Source organism: Lissotriton helveticus, chromosome 9, assembly GCF_964261635.1.
Source record: "Lissotriton helveticus chromosome 9, aLisHel1.1, whole genome shotgun sequence".
NCBI classification, from domain to species: Eukaryota; Metazoa; Chordata; class Amphibia; order Caudata; family Salamandridae; genus Lissotriton; species Lissotriton helveticus.
In genome coordinates, this window is record NC_136070.1 from 258,089,796 (window position 1) to 258,114,353 (window position 24,558).

General features: G+C 46.6%; 1 protein-coding gene across 5 annotated transcripts in view; it reads right to left on the minus strand.

The window, feature by feature from the left end:
- The window catches only part of MLH3 (mutL homolog 3), a 347,318-nt gene that overhangs the window by 154,421 nt on the left and 168,339 nt on the right, over window positions 1–24,558 (minus strand). For 3 of the 5 annotated variants that reach the window (XM_078659907.1, XM_078659908.1, XM_078659906.1), the window contains exons 3-4: window positions 24,285–24,383; window positions 22,289–22,374 (exon numbers count right to left, since the gene is read on the minus strand). In XM_078659907.1, the coding sequence (XP_078516033.1) occupies window positions 22,289–22,374; window positions 24,285–24,383 (185 nt within the window). The remainder of the gene's footprint in view (window positions 1–22,288; window positions 22,375–24,284; window positions 24,384–24,558) is intronic. The other 2 variants (XM_078659911.1, XM_078659909.1) reach the window with 1 other exon arrangement.

Sequence of the window (24,558 nt, forward strand, 5' to 3'; positions counted from 1 at the left end):
AGCATCAATTACAACAAACTAGATAAAGCAATTAACAAAACACAGCGTCTTGCCTCTTCTGTTCCAACTTTACTATCCAGACAAAAAAGGTTGTTTACCTGTGATGCACTACTGCTCTGACTACCTGCGTGGAACAAGACTTTTGAAGAAGCTCATTCTATGAAAAAACAAAGCTAATTCCTCTTGCCTGATCCCACCTTTCCTCTCTCCCTTCAGTCACTCAAATGCAACCTCAGGACTGCTTTAAGCATTTTATAAAGCAACTACATCTAACACAAACAGTCGAGCAATCAACAAACACAACCACAATAAAAAAGCATACCCATAACAAACAAAAATAATCAACAAAGATTAACTCACAATAAAGCAAAGCAAAAAGTAAGGCAATCAACAAACGTCAAATGATTACCACTCACCTTAAACAACCGTTCTCGAGTGAAAAATCCTCCCCAGATTCCCAGCCTTAGAATTATTTCCAGCTGCCAGACTGAATCTTGGGAGCATTGTTCACTTTTTGCATCTTCAGCTTTTTGCAATTAACAATTAAAACGTCATCAAAACAGCAGGACTCGATAGACATGTGGGTTGATTATGAACTGGACTGCTGGGTTGATTATGAACTGGGACTTTTCCTTGCTGGAAAAGTACTATTACAGATGAGCAATTTCTCCTCTGGCAAAGACTCCTTCCAAAGTTCATAATTTTATAACAGATTTTGCAAGAGTGCCTGTCCCAACAGGTAAAGATTAAAGGTTCGATTAGGCAAAAAGGTTTCTGACGGATGCATGTCCCACTTCAATATTAATTATTGCATCTGAAGCTATGCAATAATGTGCACAGATGCTCAAAGGCTTAACTAACCACTTTGCAAATATCGATAAGCCAAACTTATTTGAAAAGAGAACCAGACTTGCCTTTTGCAGGAAGCATAGGAAATACTCGTCCAATGTATGGAAACTTTGATGAATTTCACATGCCACTTGTAGATCTAAAGTGTTTTGACAGGCTACCCATGTTACCTAGGTAACGGGGGCAACAGTTGTCTGGATCTCCTGTCATCGTTATTACTCTCACTTAAGTGCTTTGCTCAAATCTAAGCTATGAAGCATTTGCTCGACTGAAATCTCCGAATCTAGAATAAAGGTGAAAAGCTAACAGTCTGTTTTTTGTGGAATTTTGATACAACCTTGAGCAAAAAGGTTGAGTGCATTCTAAGGACTGAGAAAGGTTTCAATAATGGTTACTAGCATTTTATAATACGTAGCAATAATGACAAATACTCAGTCTTAGTTTATAGCCAAACACAAAAGAATAAACTAAGGGCCTGATTATGATGTCAGTCGGAAAGGCTCCGGACAGTATTCAGATTCTCCTAAACTGTGTCAGACCCTATGTTTCCAACCGAGTCGGAAACATTTCCGACTGACCGATTATGATGGACAGGTAACCGTTCGGTCATTCTGACTCGGTTCCGACCGGCATACGGAAACTCAGAGTGGGTCGGAGCCGATTCATACAGCTCAATGGACAGTGTTTCCGACCAACCGATTACGATGTCAGATTCTGACAGCCTTTCGATTCGGTCTGTCTGACACGAAAAGACTGTCGGAAATTGACTTTGGGGGCCCCTAGCAGATCCCCCTTCATCCAGAGATCTCCGTTTGGGGGCTGTGGGGGTCGCCAAGGGACCCCCCCTGTAGAACCATGCACAGTGTGATAGGCACCATGTGGTGCCCGCCACTTGTTGTAAGGTTTTCCAAAACCACCCCTTTTTTCAATGGGAGCCTGTGTTGGTGATGTCGGTCGGAACACAGACTCCCATTGAAGTCAACGGGAGACTTTCCAAACGGTGTTCGGAAGCATCATAATCGGTCGGTCTGAACCTCCAACCACCAGTCAGTCGAAATTGTTTCCGACAAGGAGTCGTCGAAAAGCTTTCCGACCGACATCTTAATCAGGCCCTAAATCTTTATTTAATTCCCTTCTCGCATCCGTAGTATGGCACCGTCACATCCCTCACTGAGAAATCTATAGTTTTATTTTATAAGTTCCTATATGCTTATAAGATCAAAGGTCTAGATTGCCAAAATACTACAGATGGAAGGTTGCATGTGTGACTGTAAGCGTAAGCTCAGAGTCTACTACAGGACCTTATGCTATTAGTCTTTAGAAAAAAAAAACGTAAGAGCTCCTCAGATTTTCTTGATCAGTTTCCTCTTCTCATGCACTAACTTTTCTATACTGCACAATGCCCAAATCTTCTGCAAACATACTGATAGATGGGGCCCCTGAACTCCTCTAGTGCATACGTATACCAAGTTTCGCTGCCAGGAGTTGCAATTACATTTTCCCTCTTCCTGCCATGGAGTAGATACAGAGCCTCCAAAGGCCACTAAATATTACTGGGGTGCATGCACACAAAGGGGCACACAATGTGCCCCCCTGTATGTATCCCTAGGCAGTGAGGCAACAGGGGGCACTGTAGGCCCTACTTAGTTTCCTCACCACCAGTATTTTTGTAGCATGAGCACCGCCATGAGACTGCTGGCGGTGAGGCAACTCGTAATATGCTTGGCAGTGCCACTGCATATTGCGCCACAACCAGGGATCGCGGAATACTGGCAGTTGCGGCGGTACCATGGCGGTCCGACCACCATATTCATAATACACCCGTCGGACCGTTGGTGCAGCGGTCCCAGACTGCCACCATGGATTTGTCTGGCCTTCAGATCTGAAAAAAAGATCAAAAGATGAACCATACATTTAGATAGCACTACCTTAAGTTTTCAGAAAGGGACTGTGATGTTGGCCAGTTGAAAATCCATCTTCAAGCCTTATAAGAAGTTGTGATTTACAGGGATCTTAAAAAAGTGGTTCTTAGTGAGGAGACTTTCATCAAGTTGTATTGACCAAGAGAAGCATACGAATAGAACCATATTGGAGGCCTGATTCAGCAAGATGAACAAGTTTTACCTTCGATAACGATCTTTCTGATTGATGCTCTTGCCAACTGCAGATTCCTCTCCTTGTGAATACTCTCCCAGGCGTCAGACTGGACCCGGGAACTTTTCAGCATTACCACTGCATGCCATTAGGTGGTGTCATGCTGCTCTGCACAGATGTTGCTCTGCTCTGGATGTGACGTGCAGAGCTGCATGTAAGCGCTACCCGTGAGTTCAGTTGCTTTTTTGGCTGTCTGTGCTCTCAGGCACAGAGCTCATAGGCTAATTGGTTATGACCAGAGTGCAGATTTCTAGGCTGGGACCTTTTTAGATGGAAAAGAGTCCTGCTCGTAGAATGGGGAGGTGGGAGGGTCAGTGAGAAATCTGTGGTTACATAAACTATCCACCAGAAAGAACATTACTGAAGGTAAGTAACTTGTGCTTTTGATGGATACTTCTAAGAGTAGGTTCCTCACCTTGTGAATAGATACCAAATCAGTACCACCCAAGGTGAGGGGGTCTGTTACCTTGCTCAGGACAAAAAGTCCTGCAGGAACGAGTGGGGAAAATACCCCTATCGAGGACTTGACTGTTAATGCAGTAGTGCTTCATGAAGCGGTGTATGAAGCCCATGTGGCAGCCTGGCAGATGTCCAGGATAGGTACTCTGAATGCTAACACAGTGGAATGAGCTCATAAGCCTGCTTTTTAGCCAGTTCATAACAGATCTTCATTCAGAGAAGAGCCCATTAGGAATGGCCCATTTTTGCACTGCCTTACACTTCTTTGCTCCGGAATAAACCTACAAAGAGCTCCACCTGATGTTCCTTGGTATGATCGACATAGAAGCTCAATGCTTTTTTGATCAAAGAGATGGAGTCCCTCTTACTTCTTAGAAGGATGAGGTGTGGTGGTAGCCTGGCCAACATGAAAATGAGTGCCAGCTCAGGTAGAAAGGAAGCCTAGGTTCTCAAAAGCACTTCATCAGGGAAGAAGGTGGTGTAAGGTGGATTAACACAGAGAGCTTGAAGTTTGCTCCCAAGCCTAGCCAATGTTATGGTGATGAGAAACTCTGTCTTTAATGTCAGACGTCTCAAGGGGCAACTGTGCAGTGGTTCAAACTGGGGTGCACATCAAAAATGTGCAGACAATTTTCAAATCTGACTGGAGCATCACCCAGGGGTTTGTTGGTAACAAATGTTGCAAATCTTTCAAAAATCTCATCACAACTGGTGAATTAAATAACGAAGGTTGATCTGGCAACCGCAAGAAGGCCGTAAGAGCTGAAAAGTAGCCCTTAATAGTGCCCAAAGCAAATCATTGCTGGGCTAGTAACAAAACAAACAGCAACCCTTCTGACAACTTTGCCTGTAAAGGATCATTTGTCTGAAGCCACACCAATCACATATTTGTCCCAACAGCTGGAGTACACAGATTTAGTGGAAGGGCGCATCGCCATCAGGATAACGTCAGTGACCTCTGGGTGCAGGTGGAAGGAGGTCAGCTGTTGCCGCTCAGTCTCCAAGCATGGAGATCAAAGCGCTCAGGCATGGCTGCAGAACCCTGCCCTGGTGCTGCGACAGAATATGTTCCCAAAGTTGCAGCTTTATCGGATGACCCATACTCAAGCCCAGGAGTTCCAGGTTCAACACTCTCCTTCCTGGCCCAATCCGGTTCCACTAGGATGAATTGGGTCATCATTCCTGATCTTCTGCAGACCTTGTGGCAGAAGAAGCATTGACGGTAAGGCAAACTGGAGTTCAGAACTCCGCTCTACAAGGTGTAAAAAGAGAGGCAGACGTGATCGATAGCCCTTTTCTTTAAAGATTGCCCGGCGTAGCCGCCTCTAACTCAACTCAAGATTATCAAACAAAGAGGCAGGCGCTGGAGACTGGAAGGCTAGAAACAGGAGTTTATTCCGACGGAGCAGAACACGTCAAATCAGACAACAGGGTATCTTCTCGAGGTGCTCTAACCGCATCTCTGAGGCCAGGCCTCTTATACACAGGTTTATGGCTTTCTTACATACATTGCATCCGTAATGTTTCTTTGAAGGCCAGAAAAGACATCCTCGGGATCCCCGGTCCAGGCCCGTTCCCACACACATCTACAGTAGAGTTCCCACCCCGATCTCAGCATGTGGTGGTTATCGCGCAGCTGGACATTCCGCTGGGAACGGGAAAGTGGGCGATCGGTCGGATCTGGAGGTGTGAGGGTATTGATTAACCCTCGCTTCTTTTTATATGGGGTGAGTTCCTACTGTAGGGGCAATAAACTGCAGCTGCAAGGCTAGGTGGTGGCCTGGGAACGGTTCAGACAATGGACGAGGAGGGAGAGTTTATCAAAAGGCCCGCTCGCGTGAGAGAGATGAAAGGAGTGTGAGGGTTCCGCACGGGATGTGGCTCTGAGGCAGGGTCGCGCGGGAGGTGCGTTTATGGCCCAGGCAGGAGAGATCGGGGGCTATCAGAGCGCGGGGGATGCTTGCGAGGCCGGAGAGGGAGGGGGAGAGACGCACTGGCTATCAGCAGTGGGCAGAGAGGCCATGGCAATCAAAACGGCTGCTGCTTACGCGCACATATAGATCTGAAAAGGACAAGATGGCGCCGATAATGTTTATGACACAATCTAGATTTTAACAGTCCTCCCTTTTCAACATATCTAGCCAGCTTGTCAATTTATGTCTATCCCCATTATATTACGTATTTCGATATGATACAAAGCTTTCATGCGTTCAGCTTCGAAGTTCGGAGTCTTAGGGCAAATACAGTTAGCAAATAGTGAACACAGAGGTGGCAAGCATTGAATACCCAGGCAGAGTCCACATATTACGACGATTGGTATCAGTACGATCATGAACAACCTCCATCCCCAGTCCTTTACAGCACTCCAGAACCAACTCCCAAGCAACCATCCTTCTTGTTCCTGATGAACTTCTGAGGAGAGTCTGTGGAGGTGTTCAATGACCTTGTAGACTGAGGGTGAATTGTCTGGTATGTAGGTACAACAGCTGGACCCGATGATACGACATGCTCCTCCACGGTCCGCCAGAACCACATCTAGAACAAGGCGGTTTTGAAGAGCCACCAGACGGACCGCCTGAAGCTCGGCTGTATTGTTTGTGAGGATACCAGCTGTAATGTTCAACGTTGTCTCGACTGCCTGGGATAAATGTCGAATGGCACGACTGTTCGCCATCGGACCCCAAAGTGGAACAAGTCCTTTCATTGCATCCAAGAATTGTGCTCCAGTGGAGTCGGCCTGCTCAATGTCCTTTGCTCGTCTCTGTCGGTGATGGTTTGCCGGAGCCACATAGGTTGGAGGAAGGATGAAGGCAATGTAGCAGGTACCTCCCCAGCCCTTTGGGAGCCAGGTGTAGGCTTTTGTACCACAGACGAAGTACATGTTTGGAGAGGTGACAAAAGAGGGTGAGTCGGTTGAGTCCAAAGTTCTGGTGATGCGGCAAGTGCTGTGGCCCACCATTTGTGTCCCATGGACTGTGATGCTTACAAGGCCCGAGACATTGACGACAGATAGGGCCACAGTCAGGGTGGCAGCTGTTCGTTTCCGGAGGTAGGAGAAGGTGGGTCTGGCTGGATTGTTGAATATTTGCATCTCCACCATTTCTTTGGCGGGGATGTCCATGTGAACAGAGGCATTGGAGGATAGAGGGCAAAAGGGAGCAGCAGTTCTTCCGGTTTTGTTCAGCCAGACTCCATGATAAAAGTGTGACATAGTTTCCCTGGAAGTGGCATTGTCTCTGTAGCTCTCTTGCAAGAGGATCAGCCAAGCAAGGCAGGAGCCATGAACAGAGAAAGGTGAAGGGATGAAGGGGATGGAATGTCCGGTGGCATGTGGTATCAACCCGCAGATCCAGCAATTCGTGGCATTGGCAGCAAGGTTGTGTTGGTGCAGCAACTGTACGAAGGAGTTGTTCCAGAACTCCTTACGCCTTTCTTGGATTTGAGGCGAAAGAGAGACCAGGTAATGTTCTTTCATGGTGGTAGGCCGTGCAGTCGTTAGAAATTGTCTTATGAGCCGGTGCGTTCTTTTCCACGATCCAGAAGGTAGTCATGAGGAGGAGGCAAAAGAGAAGAGCGATAAGAAGAGCAATAGTCTTTGAGCTGTGCAACCTGTCAGTTTTCGGGTTTCTGTAGTGGGTCTTCGGATGTCCGGTTGCTTCCATCATCTTCGTATCGGGCGCTTCCATCATCTTCAAGGTGCTCGGTAGTGGGCAGAACCACAAACTTCGTTGGGCTTCTCTCCTGGCAGCCTTAGTAGTGTTAGGCCACCGGTCTGAGAATTGTAACTTAGTCAGTGGTCTGCTTAGCCGAAGCTCCCTTCTTTCGTCGCAGGTTATACCCTTCTCTGGATGGCACAGTGGGATCAGGGAATTTCGCCAATTCGAGTGTCTCTGTTTCAGGGTAGCGGCTCAGGGATGGTCGGTCTTTGTTCAGGAGCTCTTCTTGGGTGGTCACGTCTTCGGTCGACGTCAGGGTCGGAGAGATTTTCTTGCAATGATGTGCATGCAGCCAATTTCGCTTCCCCTCCACTCAAAGAGATGTTCGGGTGGTGATCAAGACTTGCCAGGGGCCCGTCCAGCGGGGTTCCAGACTCTTCTCCCGCTGGAAGTTCCGAATTAGGACGAAATCTCCAGACTGGATGGTATGTCCGGGGCCCCTGGAAGCATCGGGGATGGCCTGCAGCACCTGATGATGAATAACAGACAGTGTTTTAGTTAGGTTATGCAGATAGTCAGACATTAGGACGTCTGGGACGTCGTGAATAGATGTCGGTTTGGGTGCAGACCAGATACTCATGGGCCGGCCGAAAACGACCTCGTAAGGGGTCAAGTGGTGCTTGGTGGGGGTGGAACGCATTGACAGCAATGCCAGGGGAAGAGCGTGTGGCCATTTTAGTCCTGTGGTAGCCACTATTTTCGCCAGTTTTAGTTTCAATGTGGCATTGTGCCGCTCGACCAGTCCAGCAGATTGGGGGTGAAAAACTGCGTGGAATTTCTGTCGTACCCCCAGTCCTTTCAGGATAAGCTGGATAACCTCGGCTATGAAATGGGGGCCATTGTCACTCCATAAAATACGGCAAAGGCCGTAGCGAGGGAAGAACTCTTTCAATAGTACTTTTGCAGTGGCAATGGCAGTGTTGTCACGCGTCGGGTAGGCTTCCACCCATTTACTAAAAGCGCATACAACAACAAGTACATACTTCAGTCCTTGACATCTCTCTAACTGAATATAGTCCATCTGTAGGACTTCAAATGGGTGGTTGGGGACCCCAAATCCTCCTCGGGGTACGACAGTTCCTTTCCCAGGGTTGTGTTGCAGACAGACTAGGCATTGTTGGACAAGACGTTTGGCTGAGTCTGTAATTTTGTCGTTATGCCAAACTCGGGAGACAAGTTCAGCCATAGGGGCTGCTCCTATGTGTGCAGGGGAGTGAGCCATGGTCAGTATAGGGATCAAGTATGAATTGGGTAGCAACCATTTGTTTGTGTCTTTTGTCCGCCAGCAGCCTTCATCGTCTTTCAGTCCCACCCGTGCCCATTCAGTCAATTCGTGTGGTGCACTGGCTATCTGGATGTCCCTAATGGTCTCCCTAGCGTCCTTCCATTTTTCTGTTTGTGACCTGGTCACGTATATGCGTGTTGTCGTCCTATTCTCTGCTGTCGTCCGGGTGGTGATGTCAGCCAGTGCATTCCCCTGTCCGACGATATCTGTCACCCTTTTGTGTGCCTGACATTTGATCACAGCAAGTCATTTGGGAAGGAGAACTGCTTCAGTCAGAGCGGAGACTAGATCTCCATGTAGGATGGGGGTGCCGTGTGAGGTCAGGAATCCCCTTTCTTTCCACAGGAGCCCAAAATGATGAACCACCCCGAAGGCATACTGGCTGTCCGTGTAAATGTTTGCTGTCGTCCCTGCTGCTAGGATACACGCTCGTGTGAGGGCAATCAGTTCTGCTGCCTGTGCAGATTTCTGTGTGATGCGGGCGGTCTCAACTATGGTTCGGGCTGTGGTAACTGCATACGCAGCTGAGGTGGTGCCATCGGTGAGTTTGATGCAAGAGCCATCCACCCATAGCTCTCCGTCAGGATCTGGGAAAGCTGTGTCTCGAAGGTCCACTCTACTCCTAGTCTGTTCGTCCGTGAGGGTCACACAGTCATGTATAGGGGGCACATCGGGATCATTCTCAGGCAGAGGCAACGAGGTGGCTGGGTTCAGTGTGGTGCATCGTTTCAACGTGATGTGAGGTGCGAGCAGTGTCAGTTCGTACCCAGTCAGTCGTGCGCTGGTCAGGTGTTGTGTCTTGGTCTGGTTTAGGAGGGTGTCAACAGCATGAGGCACTAGTACCGTGAGGGAATTCGAGAGTACGATCCCCTCACTTTGACGGATAGAGACAGCAGCAGCAGCTACTGCTCGAAGGCAGGCAGGCAAAGCTCTTGCTACGGGGTCAAGAGTGGCAGAGAAATAGGCACATGGTCGTTGTTTGGGGCCGATGGTTTGAGTCAGGACAGACAAAGCGCATCCCTCCCTTTCGTGAGTGTAGAGAGAGAAGGGTTTTGTATAATCAGGGGTTCCTAGGACTGGTGCTGAACAAAGGGCGTCTCGTAGTTCCTTGAAGGAGGATTGGCATTCAGGGGTCCAAGGGAGCGGGAAGGGGACATCTTTAGCCAGTAGGGAAAGTAGTGGTTTCACAATGAGGCTGAAATTTGGCAACCATTGTCGACAGAAGGAGGTGAGGCCTACCAGGGAGCGGACTTGTTTCTGGGTCTTAGGGACAGGGGTTTCTAGGATGGTCTGTATTCGATCAGGTGTAAGTTTCCTCCCGTCTTTGGACAGGAGATGGCCTAGGTAAGTGACCTGGGGTTGGCAGAATTGCAACTTCTTCTTGGAGACCTTGTGGCCATTTTCTGCGAGGAAGTGCAGGAGTTGGATGGTGGCTGTGACTGCAAGTGGAGTGGTGTCGGCCGCCAAAAGGATATCATCGACGTACTGTATCAACACCACTCCATCCGGTAACTGGACTGTATCCAGCTGTCTCTTGAGGGCCTGGCTGTAGATGCTTGGACTTTCAGTGTAGCCCTGGGGTGCTCTGCAAAATCTATATGAGCGGGATTTTAAAGTGAAGCCGAAAAGGTAGCGGCTGTCTGAGTGAATGGGGATGGAGAAGAATGCGTTCTTGAGATCGATTACCGTGAAGGTGGTGGCAGTGGAAGGAATCAGGGTCAGAATGGTGGTGATGTCTGAGACTACAGGGTACTGGGGTACAACTACTTCGTTGACTTCTCGTAGGTCGATGATGAAGCGGTACGCTTTTTCATCTCCCTCACCCTGCTTCTTCACAATGGGTAGGATAGGGCTGTTGCAAACATTGCTAACTACTTCTTCTACCACTCCTGCGTCTACCAGGGACTGGATGATTTTTACCAATGCCTTCTCGCCTTCGGGCGATATCCGATACTGTGGGAGTTTTGGGAGCACTGCGTCCTGTCGAACAGTTATGTGTACAGGGTCTATCATCATGCGTCCTACGTCCGAGTCAGTCTTTGCCCATAGGTACAGAGGTAGGGTGTCGAGTAAGGACAAGTCAGCGTCAGTGATGGAAAACATGCGTTGTGTGCGACAAGATCTGAGCAGCGTTGGGTTGTCGTACAGAATGACTCGAACTCCGTCTTGTGAACACCTAATAGTGGCTCGAAAATGTTTCAACAAGTCAAGTCCCATAATGGCGTCTGGGGTGTTGGAGGAGAGCAAAAACGTCGTGTCAGTGGTGTTATTGTCCAAGTTAAAAGAGATTGGTGTGGACAAGGGATTAGTGGAGGGCGTTCCATCAAAACCTATTGATGTCACAGGTGAGCCAGACAAGGGTGCCCTGGGAATCAATCGTTTAGACAACGCACTACGTGTTGCACCAGTATCTACCAGAAATGGAGACTTCGTACCTAGGACCTTAGCGGTGACATAAGGACCTTGCTGGTCAACATAGAGCTCGACTGGATCCCTTCCTTGCCCTTGGCAGTCCTATGCAAAGTCGTGGGCATTGTCGCAGTCAGACTGTTGCCACTGATTCTGTCGGGGACGGTCAAACGTGTTCGGTCTGCCAGGTCTGTCATTGTTGGCGTCGTTTGTGTGCCCTCGTCCCTGTCCTCTATTTCTCGGCCCGCCCGCTACGTCTCTCGTGTCTTTATTTCTGAGTGCTTCTTGCAGAATTGGACATTGAGACTTCCAGTGGCCAAATCCTTTGCAAAACGCACACTGGTTCTCATCGAGGTCTGTTCGTGGAGCGCCGGGTGCGGGTGTGCGGTCTCTAGGGGGTGGATTTCTAGGAGCATTCGACTGGTAGTTTCCTCTATACTGTTCCCTTCCTATAGTCACCCCTTGCAACTGAGCAATCATCACCCTCTCTTTCAAGTCCTTTTTCTTTTTCTCAGTCGCTTGATCGTTCTCGTTCTTTTGTCGCTCATAGTATTGAGCCATCTGAAGGATAGCTGCGGGCTTGGAGGCCGCCCAACTACACTCGCTAGTCTGTAGTTTCTGCGAGACTTCTGGTGTCAGGCCTTTCACATAGTTCTGGACAAACAAATGATGTCCGGTTGCAGTGGTCATGTCCTGGCCGCTGTAATCGGAGAACACCGTTTCAAACCGGGAGAAGTATTCCGATACATCTTCCTGGGGTTTCTGGCGACAGGCCGTTACTATCGACCAGTCCACCTTCCTTTCTGGGACTAGGGTTTTTAATTTCTGCACGATCTTATCTGGTAGGTCTAGAATGGCTTTCAAAGGTTTCATTCCCGGCTCTCGCTGTTTGTCTACATCACCGAGTTGTATCCAGGTATGTCCGAACAGCTCAAGGTGGTCGACTTTCCGGATTTGCTTCCACACATCAGCTGGCAGACATAGCCCGAAAAACAAATCGATATCCGCTAGGGTCATAATCGTTGAACCCAATGCGGTGGCTAATTCTGTATAGAAGGCTGTGGGGTTCTTTCGCAGATCAGGCAAGGACTTTCGGAAAGTCAGGATGTCTTGCCGATCCCATGGTTGGTAAACCCAGTTGTAAACTACCCTCCCTCTCGCATCTTGGTGGTTAATATCGTCGTGTGTTCCCTGTCCTCGTGGGGGAACCCAATAGGGAGCGGCCTCCTTTATGGGCATCATCGTGTCAATTTTTTCTACTCTGGCTTCAGTCGCTGCAGGAGTCGTGGTGTTAGTCTCTGGTTTCTGTTCCGTGAGGTGGCGGAAAACTTCAAGCGTACGCGTGAAGTGGTTCGTCACATCACACTCGCCTCCATCTCCGACATCAACTTTCCTATACAGAGTCGTTAGGTTTTCAGGGCCTTTTCCTTGGTATCGGTCTTCATAGGCATTAAGGGTATGGTAACAAAGGCGTACGACAAAGTGTCGTCTGTGGCTATTGGCATATGTATTGTACATATCCGTTACATAATCCTCACTTTCCTTTCGCACCACCAGTGTCTTTACAATCTTATCGATCCCAGCTCGTTCATCCTTACTTAATCTATTCGATCTAGCAGGGTCTTTCCTCCCAGCTTCGGGATCATCTGAAGTCGCTGCTCGTGCTGCGCTGAGTACGAGGGGTTCGGTCGGCGCAGAGGCCATGAGGACCGAGGCTCCGGCACTACTCTCGCCTGTCGTTGGGGGTTGCGGGTGCTGCGCTAAGGGTTGGGAAGGGGCGTATGGAGGGGGCATGTAGATGATCGGAGGACCTAGTAGTAAATCATCGTTCGTTCGCTGTTTCGAAGGTAGCTCGGGGTAAAGTGTAGAGGGTGTCCTGACGGGACACTGGCCTGATGATTCGGAATCATGTTTTAGCTTGGTTTCCTCTCTTTCTTTTATTTCTTCCTTCAATTTGTTAGCGGCTAGGTGAGCTGCTTTGCGTAATTCCTTTTCTAACCTGACCTCATTTCTCTTTTTCCGCTGTTCTGTTTCTTTGCGCCACATGCCGAAGCTATCGAGCATAGTGGGTGTTGTCTTATTGTTATAAAGGGCTGTTCCCAGCGCGTTTATTTTATCGTTATCAAAGGATCCTATCAGTGGCCACTGACTTTCCCGATCCTTTCTCGTGTATTTATGCCACAGCTTACTATAAGCCACGGTGACTAGTCCATATTTAGTAAACATGTCCTTATTAGGGGTGCCCTCCAGTGGAGCCAGATGGTTCACCTCTAATAAGCGGTCCGGGCTGAACCAACTACCAACAAACGGGGCAAAGATAGGCATGACGGGTTACAATGGGGACAAAAGTCTGCACTACCTATCCTTCACTATTCACAAAGACTAAACAGAGTATTGCGACTCTGTGCTTATTTGTAAATAGAGAATAACCCAAAGAGAACCAATTCCGAACGATCAATGTTCGGATAAACAATCAATCAAAATGAGGAATAAAAATAGGCACGACGGATTACAACGGGGGCAAAAGCCTGCGTTACCTATCCTTCACTATCTGCAAAGACTAAACAGAGTATTGCGACTCTGTGCTTGTTTGCAAATAGAGAATGATCCAAAGAGAACCAATTCCAAAACAGTAAATGCTTGGATAACAATCAATCAAATGGAGAGGGAAGCAGGCACGACGGATTACAACGGGGGCAAAGGCCTGCGTTACCTACCCTTCACTATCTGCAAAGAGAGAATACTCCTATTCTTCCCTGTTTGCAGACAGAGAATCTCTCAGAAACAATCAAATGAGTAATACTAGTATTTTCAAACAATCAAACAATCAATTCGCAATTCGCCGTGTTACACGCACGACCTTACCCGGACCGCATGGACGGTTTCTCGTCTTCCGCTTCCAGCGCCCGGTCGTCCTCTATTCTCCGTAATTGCTGTGGCACTCCTGATGGTTCCCAGTCAGGACTGTAGATCACTCGAGAGAGGTCTGCTCGGAACCAGTGAAGTTCGGATGATCGGCTGCCAGACGAGGGTCTATCGGGCAGGAGCTCTTCCCGATCGTTGCAGCCGTTCACACTGTCGTCGGGACCTCTCCCACTGGATCCACGTGTCGCTGATGGGCCCCACGTTTGGGACGCCAATTGTAAAAAGAGAGGCAGACGTGATCGATAGCCCTTTTCTTTTAAGATTGCCCGGCGTAGCCGCCTCTAACTCAACTCAAGATTATCAAACAAAGAGGCAGGCGCTGGAGACTGGAAGGCTAGAAACAGGAGTTTATTCCGACGGAGCAGAACACGTCAAATCAGACAACAGGGTATCTTCTTGAGGTGCTCTAACCGCATCTCTGAGGCCAGGCCTCTTATACACAGGTTTATGGCTTTATTACATACATTGCATCCGTAATGTTTCTTTGAAGGCCAGAAAAGACATCCTCGGGATCCCCGGTCCAGGCCCGTTCCCACACACATCTACAGTAGAGTTCCCACCCCGATCTCAGCATGTGGTGGTTATCGCGCAGCTGGACATTCCGCTGGGAACGGGAAAGTGGGCGATCGGTCGGATCTGGAGGTGTGAGGGTATTGATTAACCCCCGCTCCTTTGATATGGGGTGAGTTCCTACTGTAGGGGCAATAAATGCAGCTGCAAGGCTAGGTGGTGGCCTGGGAACGGTTCAGACAATGGACGAGGAGGGAGAGTTTATCAAAAGGCCCGCTCGCGTGAGAGAGATGAAAGGAGTGTGAGGGTTCCGCACGGGATGTGGCTCTGAGGCAGGGTCGCGCTGGAGGTGCGTTTATGGCCCAGGCAGGAGAGATCGGGGGCTATCAGAGCGCGGGGGATGCTTGCGAGGCCGGAGAGGGAGGGGGAGAGACGCGCTGGCTATCAGCAGTGGGCAGAGAGGCCATGGCAATCAAAACGGCTGCTGCTTACGCGCACATATAGATCTGAAAAGGACAAGATGGCGCCGATAATGTTTATGCCACAATCTAGATTTTAACAAAGGAATGCATCTCAGAGCAAGGGCTGCTTAGGAAACTCCAGCACGAAGAAGGGCTGACATTGCCTGTTGAAGGCAGCAAAAGCATCAAGCCAGGGCTCTCTCCATTGGTGAGAGGTGGCCTCTGCCACCTCTAGGTGTAACTTCCATTTGTGATTCTCAGCGCCAAGATGCCTCATTGCATACGTGCGCTTTACAAAACAATTTACATTAACATCTACTAGGCGCCTGCAGCCGAGTTTGTCCGCCCTTGCGTTTAAAGATACCACCAGGTAGTTCACCAGGAGGGCAAGTCCTTGGTGGGTCGGCTATTTCTAGTAGCTTCCTGGCACAGGGTCCAAGAACCCACTCTGCTCTGCTTGTTGTAGTACTATATGGCACATGGCAGTGGTGTTGTTCGTGAGCAACTGCACCAGCAGTTCTTTGATGATAGGAAAGCACGCTTTCAAAACCAAACCAATCATTTTCAACTTCAACAAGATGATGTGGAGTCAGCTCTGCACCGGAGAAAAAAGCCCTCTGATCTACACCTCTCCCAGTTCGCCTCCGCAACCCAGTAGTGAGGCATCAGTGACCACTGTTCGCTCTGGGTGGGATAAGGAGAGGGGCCTGCCAGTGACCCAATCACGGATCAGTAGCCACCACTCCAGGTCTTTTGCAGCCTCCTCCGAAATCTGAATACAATCCGAGAGATTATTCTGATGTTGTGACCACTGTAATTTTAGGTCCCACGGCAGAGCCCTCATGTGCCATCGAGAAAGTGACACAAGCAGGATTCAGGAAGCCAGCAATCCCTGAGAGTCATTCGCACTGAGATGCAGGACAGAAGCTGAAACATCGGGATCATAGTTCGAATGTCCTGGACACACTGAAAGGCACAAAACCATACTGAATCCAGAATGGCCTTGATGAAAAGGAGCATCAGCAAAGGAGTTTGCTATGACTTTGGTTCCTTGATAGTGAAACCCAATGATGTTAGGATATTTGCTGTCTGGATGTGGTTGATGACTGTCTGGGGCGAGTTAGCCTTCAACAGCCACTCATCGAGGTATGGCAAAACTACTACCCCAGACCACAGTAGATGTGCTGCGACCACTGCCATCACTTTCATTAATACCGGAGGGGCACTGCAAATTGAAAATGCACTTAGTCCACTAGTCTCCAGAGTCCAAGGCAGACAAGACATGGCCTAGCATCTGCATTTTGAATTTGTCCTTTCAGATTAAGGTGCTGAGAGGGTGGAGATCTAAACTTCGGCGAAGTCCTCCATCTTTCTTCACCACCATGAAGTAGAGGGAGTAAAACCCAGTTCCCATTTCTAAGGACAGAACCCTCTGGCCTTAGAATGGACAAATGGTCCTCAGGCAGCTGCCCTCAAGGCTGTGTAAGATGTTGTAGGGCAGAAATAAAAGGATAGGTGTAGCCCAAGGACACTTTGAAGAACCCACTTGTCCATCGATGCAGCCTGCCACCCCTGCGGATAATATAGGACCCTGCCTCCGACATGGAGGCAGAGTGCTGGCAAGGACACACTATAGTGATTGTGCGGTTGCAGCCGCTAGAAGTGCAGAGAACTGAGCTGCACATTGTCCCTGCTGACCTCGATGTCTCTGGGAACCACAGCCTTGACCACAAAAGGGCTGAACAGCCTTTTAAACTGGAGGCAGAATCCCTAGTTGACGGACTGGAAAACTTCTATCTTAGCCACAAAAAGGTTGAAATTGCTGGTGGAACTACAGCCCCAAGAAACGCGCTGTGGCTCTGTGCTCTTTAAAGCGCTCCAAGACTGAATCAACTTCATCCCCAAAATGTGGGATCTGTCAAAGGGCATGTCCATTAAAGGTGCCCGGACATCCCCGGAGAAACCTGAGGATCTCATCCAGGCATATCAATTGATAGCCACACTGGTGCCTATAACACATCCCAAGCATCAGGCATGCCCAGGCCTCAGAGCATTAACAATGTTGCCGCATGCTAAATAGTCTATGTGAGAGATGTCCCAAGCTTGTCTGGAAAAGTCGGTAATAGCGGAGTCACCATATCCCGAAGGGCATGGGAATAACGGCAAAGGAGACACTTGACATTGACAGATTTAAGAACAAGGATTGTGAAGCAGAATATTCTTTTGCTAAAGGTCTCCATACATTTGGACTAACAATCAGGAGAAATGGTGGGGAAAGCCTTTGTACTGACCCTGCTAGCCCACCAGGCTCCCTAGAGTGGGATGTGTTAGGAAACCATGGTCACCAAGCGCAGTGCAATAACAAAGGGCAATCTATCTATTGACCAGCAGTCCTGAAAAGGGCTTGAACCAAGTGTCCACAAGTGTGTTAGTACGTGCCTTGTTAAAGGCTAACAGTGGAGCCTGGCCAAGTTGCAAAACTTCAGTTAGTACAGAAGTTTTAACTTCCATGGTTTGCAGCTGTAAGTCTATTATTTTCTCTGCTGTTCACATTATGACAGCAAAAAAGTGCTTTCCTCCTCAGCAGGTCTTGGGGGTGGTTAGGCTGGAGACAAACATCTAGTATCAGGCGAAGTGTCAACCCTACCACTATCCTGTAACTTCTGGTACCAGTTGTCATCATCATACTGGGGAACATAATCGTCCACCTCCACAGAATCCGTGTCAAATAGGTTGTGTAAAGTCAGCACCCTACCATGAGGTAAGGACAAAGTATCAGAGTCAAAAGGATTAGCAAGAGATTGTACACTGGCCGTGCCTGGTGTGATTATGGTCAAGGTCATGGCAGATCCCGTTTGGAGACTAATAGCACTTAGGCTGTACATCCTCCTGTCATTTTAGGGGGTGACATTTCCATTGCATTCTGGATAATTTGTGATGAAAACTCTGGTCAAAAGACCAAGGAGAAGCTCTGGATCTGTGCATAAAGGCACAGAAAGAAAAGAGCTGATGTCAGCGTGCCCAAGTGGCGCTTATATGCAGCTCTGCACTTCTGCATGTTTGCGGATATAGTCTATTACCTGGGGAAGTAATCACATAGATGTATCGATCAGAAATAACAAAAAAATAAGGATTCAGCTGCATTCTCTTGAATTCAAGGGGTTTTTATGGTAGCAGATGAATCAAAAACAGAACCTCTTTCATTGTTGCTTAGCAGGAAGCAGTCAAAGTATGTCTATCTGACAGAACTCTAGCTGTGATGGACAATTCTGCCCATGATCAGGACAAAAGACTGATTTCTAGAGATGCAACAATTATTTGTAACAGATTCAGGTCCCTCTTTTGCATTGTCCAATTTGGGATCCGGAACTGCACAACAATCATTGCAATCCACAACAGTTTAGGAAACGTTTCAAAGATCTGTTATGAAATTAGTTAGGATCTATGAATCAAATGCTGCTCTCCTCTAGCATTGTATCAGTAGGAGTGTCAGACCACCAAACTGACAATAGAGCAAAGAAAATATAAATCTCAGTAGCCTAAATGACATTCCAATTAGATAAGCCCCTATGAGTAACATTATTCTTTACTGTCATCTGTGCAACTGCGGATAAGGGGTCAAACACGGTTTTGAAATTGCAGACACAATCCAGACCAGGAATCTGGGTTTAATATTTCTTACTAAATCTTGCCTGACTCCTCTCAGTCGGTACTAGATTTCCATGTAGCCCTTGGATACTCATTAATTGACCCTGACCAAGATAGTAAAATATAGTAAAAGAGGGGGGAGGATTGCAATTTGTGACAGAGATGCTAAGGCAAGTAACAATCATAAGAAAGAACAGGACACATCATTTTATTTAATTGTAGCCTGCGAGCATGGCTATCATAATTAAATCATCAAATTAATAATAACATCATTCTTGGGGTTCTTTGAAGTGGACTAAGCTCTGGAGAAAGAAAGAAGGGAGACTGATGACCGTCTTGAAGGACAGACACAGTTGTTTCCCCTTCCTGCTTTGGTATTTCCAGCTCCACTTGCTCTTCCTGCTAAGTGTAAGTGACAAAAGAGTTCAAACTGACCAGTTTGTAGCTAATAAGCAAAATACAAGGGACTGCCTAAAGCCAGCAACAGAAACCTATCTCTGGAATCCAGATGTACATCTGGAAAACCACTGAGTCAAAACCCAGGTCATTGTACCTGCAATGACCAGTGCAAAGACTAGCCCTGCAGTTCAGGTGGGGATTCATTTAACTCCAAAACAAGAAGGCTTGACTGCGGGTTTCCCTACGAGGCAGCGACAACCTGGACAAGACCCCAGCAAGGAGAGCTGTAGGCTGCACTGAAAAGGGGAAGCTGCATACTGTAAAGAAAGGGATAGGTGGTCTAAACCACCCAGATGAGATCCTGCATTGTGGATATACCAGCCCAGCTGCCTAGTGGCTAAGAGACTGTGCAAGAGACTTGGGTCCTAACACTCCAGATGGAACTACATCTCCTTTAAGGGAAGAGGCCAACTCACTGTGGAAAAGGGGTACTCGAGGAAAGCCCTGCAAGAAGGCTGTTCAAGCATAAGAGATTATAGCTGTGCCAGAATGGCAAATAACCAAAAGAGATGCTTCTTTACTGGATGAAGCACTCCCCGATGGTAAGATGTTTATATAGTAGTACCACAAGACTTGTTATACCCTGAAAAATCAGTATAGTAGATTGTCCTCTGTAGAGCACTAATGGTGAATAAGGGACTGCTTTCCAGCAGTATGAATTTAGAGGGAGCCAACAACTGCGAATCCACTGCTAGATGGTCTGAAGGCAACAATCAGACTTTTGAATGCCTATTAATTGCTGGACTAAAGGGAACCAGAAAGAATCATATCTGACCATACAATCCCTTGCCAAAAATGTGCATCCAATGCCTCTAGAAAAGATGAAGAGTATTTAATTTGAAACAGCAAGAAACATATACCTCTGGACAGCCTATGTATATAGCTTAATATTTATTTAACCAGAAAAGAGGGGCTTCAGTGGAGTAAATTAACTCTTGCGGAATATGTTCCGCTAAACATCCAGGTCCAGGCTTGACCCCTATTGTAAACAAATCTTCTGGGATCTAAGCCTTGATGGGGAGGGTTCATCAATGTGAAGGCTCTGCAGATGCTGGCACTTAGTCAAAGTACTTACTCTCTAGGTTAGGAAGCCTTCTAGGTGCCTTGGTTGGGGGATTCGATGCTCCATTAAGCTGGAGATAGCTTTAAATGTCAAATCTTCCACTGCATAAAGATTCCTCTGGGAATCAATGCTCTTCTAAATGCCCCATACAAGTAGATCTAAAGGCTCTCTGTACATTGCCATATGTGGACTTAAAGGCCGTCTGCAATAAGGCTGCTCCAGAGGCGGAGGATCTCTGCACATGAAGGATGATGCCCGGATTTCTGTACTTCCGACGACCTGGGAAAGTCAAGCACATCTGGTGACATCAAACAGAGGAAGAAATGATGCAGTGATGCAGTGCCAAAAAATCTCTGATTAATCGAAAGGAATATCAGGCAAGAGTCTGGCAGGTAGCTCTGCCCTAGCTATTTTGCCGAGTTGGCCCCATTCGAGCTTGGGTGCGGCCCCAGATGAATATGTATTTTCATTACGGATTTCAAGCTACAAAAAGACAAGACAATTTTTCACCAGAAGACAAAGATACACTGATCTGTCATCCCTCAACAGAGACCCAGTATCTAAAGTGTGTCTCTATAGAAAAAGTATGGGAGGACTTTTAAAGATCAGAGGGAACTTACTGTACTTCTTTTTGGATGTTTTGCTCGCAGTCTGGGTTAATTCCACAAACTGCAGAAATAATTATAAGGGCTTTTGCACATGTTACATGAAGCAATCTCGTGTTCGTAATAGCGTTTATTACGTAATTGTTTGGATAAGGTAAGCGAAACTAATCTTTTGCACTGCATGTTTCTTTGTTTGCTTTTTCAGTTGTTATATGAAAACAAATAAAATACAGTTTAAAAGAAAATAACGATCCGCGGGAACAATGTTGAGGAAAACAATCCACATAAACCTCACTAACAGAGCGATTTAAAATAAAAACAAAGGATTAGACATCGATTGAAGGATAAAAAAAAAAAAAGGAGTTCAATAAAGGCATTTTAATGAAAAAAATTGATGCGGTGCCAGAGGCCCAGTGTTCAAGAAGTTGGCTCTTTAAAGTGGAAAAATTAACTAATTTACACTGCGCTAATGCGAGGATAACCCCATTTCCAGCATTCTTTTCTTACAAAAAAGAAAGAACTGCGTGGGCTTTGCAGTCTACTTGCTTGTTACAGCTTGGTTTTTAATTCAAACTGGTTATATACTAAAACACAAAAGATTTGTTATTTTAGATAAACATCTGTTTCTAAATTTAAATTAAATATTTATTTTGGGAAGGGGCAGTGGTCTTAAAAAAAAGTGTTCCAGTATCCTAGATCGAGTTAGACAGATTCTATGTTTACGAGTTTAATGGAGACTCCCGTGATATGGAGCTGTAGTGCAGGAAATAACTAGGTGATTGGCAAAAGCCACGGAGTTGGAGGAACCACCAACTCTCATGCATCTACATTTTAGACTCAGAAGCTTTTAATGTATATGGGGAGCTGGTATCCAGTACCACCCTCCAGGAGGACTTCTGTTTCATAGCAATGAAGAAATTGGGACATAGGAAATGGGGAGATGTGATCCACAAATTACACACTTCTCAAGCGGATGAAATAAAAAAATTAAAAAATACAAACAAACAAAAAATATATAGCCACATCACATATTACATGAACAATTCACAGTAAAAGTTCATGCCAAATAGAATAGTGTACAAATATACCTATGACAAATTTCAAATCAAATCAATGGACTTAAAGAATTCAAAGGATAAGATCAGTTAACACAAACTATGTGCATATCAACAGAAGAGCTCAAAACATATAAGGCCTTGTGCATATAGTTCAAAGAAGAGAGCAATTAACATCACACTATAAAAGATGATCAAGAGAAGAGGGTGCATTGGCTAAACACACATTCCTTGAAGAGATCAAGGGAACACTCCATGCCACATTCTATATGTATTGGTTACAACATCACACAATCAAGCTCCTAATTATGAACCAAGGTAAACCTTACAGTACACCACATCAGCCATCCTACCTCAACGGTAAACCAAAGGAATACATTTAACCATAATCACACTCCAGCAACATAAAAAAATAACAAATGAAGCAACATTTTAAGATTGAAGACGTTAGAAACCACCCACAGACGTTAAGTGCGACAGCAAATTCCAACAACATACTAATGCATGGAATTTATCATTTACCATGGAATTTACCATGCTTGAACAGTTAGGCAGTGGAATAAACCTCCCACATTACTCTACAGCCTTGGAAAGCAGACGTTGTGCCAACATGCCAAGTGAAGTGTACACCTTTTATGAGACCCAGTATCAGACACAACGAAGTCAATTACTTCTTTTATTCATACAGACCTGAGGACAACGAGCAAAGACTGGATTTTCCCATTCTGAGAACAATAATTCGAGAGACTCCCCATCACCTGTGGCATCTGGTGCATCTATGAGAAAAAAGAGTGACAAGAGATGTGAGAGAACTCAAGATTGACAGGGAAAGCACATATGGAGCAGGTCTAGAATGCCAAGAATGATTAAAAACAAACCTAGCGTATGGTGAAAAGTGAGGCATGAGGTAGGGCTCAAGCATGTGGCTGTAGGCAACAGCATTTTCTGCATGTGGTACCCACGTTTGAAACAAAGCTTTCCTACTTCTGTTTTCCCCAGATACTACAAACATGTGGCTGTGACAGCATTTTCTGAATGTGGTACACACGGTTAAAACAAAGCGCTCCTACTTCTGTTTCCCCAGATACTGCAAAAAGTTTGTGCAGATTCCACTTGCAAGTAAGTCTTTTCACTCCAGCATTCTGCGCTTCACAACCTGGTGCTTCAACCTCCTATCAAGCAAAAAACACTGGCTCCATTGCATCAAACACTGTGGCAGATTCTCTGGACAACCATACAGTTGTTTTGTCTTCAAATGGCCTCCATACGCCATTATCTTCTCTGCTGTGCAATCTCGTACGTCGTGATTAGCGCATATGGAAAAGACCTGGCAAGCCGGAGACCAGTGGTTATCTGGCCCCTTTAGACCAAACAGACAACATACTGGGCCTTTACTTTAACTACATGGGTAGGGATCATCGACAAGTTCCAAAAGGTTTCCCTTTGTCCCCAACTCTATGGGAAATGCAAGGAGTGTCTGCACCCAAACCATATCCCACTCTTATGACATTTCAAGATAGATTCTTTGCACAGTGCAAAATATATCTATTGACGAAAGAGATTAGTGAGGTGGAGAGCGGTGAGCAGAGGCCCTGGCTCGGTGAGGATGGCGTTATGAATAGTATGTGCTAGAAGAACATATGAAAAGGAGTCTACCTATTCATAAACTAAAATTATTGCTATATGCCAAATACTGTCACCATTAAATTTTTTGCAATGTTCCTCAGGCAATCTATCTCTCTTCTTCATCATATGCTTATAGAATCCCCTCATTACTGTGAATAGACTATTCAGTTTGTACTATGCGTGTAACATAACCTAAACCAGCAAGAAGGAAAAAAGTGGCCTCAACATGGTGTATGCCTACTACGCCTACATAGGTGGGGAGGGACAAGGGCAACAAGAGGCTTTACTACAGAGATTCGTGGATATAGAATTTTATAGAAGGAACAGCATCAGGGGGCATTAGAGTGAGAAGAATGTGATCAAGAACAGAGCACATGTAAAGGAGACATGTTGGCCACAAAAAAGAACTAAACAGTAGCTAGAGCGTAAACAGCCATTAAGAGTGAATTAACTTTCTGTAGATACCAGGGTACCCGTAGAAAGATGATTGGATGATTGGTGCGTGGACAGGTAGCCCGGCAGCGCAGAAACGCTATCCAGTTGCTTCTGGACTATTGGGGTTCGGAGCCTGGTTGCCAGACACGGCAAAGGCTATCTTTCCAAAGGATGGATATGGAGACACTTGCTAGCTAACAATTTTACCTGCTTAGCAACTGGAGGCCCTTCCATGCTAAGTGGCTATAATGCTAAATTAACAAAATTGAAACACGTCTGGAAATGTATGAGACTGAAAGTGTCATCCTGGTGAGGATAGGTATCAAAAGAAAATGCCAAACCTGCCTCGTCTCACTGGTGCCAAGCATTAAAGAAAAACAAACCAGGTTTGTTTACGTGCGACCACACCATCCTCTTGTAACTTGGCAAGTAAAAAAGTACAATGACAAGGTGTGAATGATGAACATGTAAAATATTGGTTCTTTATAGAATTCACCCTGTCACCTGTAAACCCCTCCTACTAAAAGACAACAAAAGCCATATTTCTATTAACACTACCTATAAAAGACAAATGTGTCCAATTTATGCATCTCATTTACTACTCATATTCCTCACACTGTCCTACCTGCAGGCTGCCGAGCTGCACTATTCCTCTCCTCTCTGGGTCTAGGAAGAAAGGGGAGAAGCAGCTCGCTCCTAAAGGGGTGGCACCAATGCTGGAACCCTAGGCACAAGGAACAGCAGAAGAGCATGTATAAGGGCATAGGAATAATAATGTGGCTGCATACGCATTAATGGCTTGGATGACATATACACAAATGTAGGGCCTTATTTTGGCGGAGTGGGACAATCACCTAGAAGAAGCAGATGTCCTGTCCACTATGTGTATTCCATTGCCA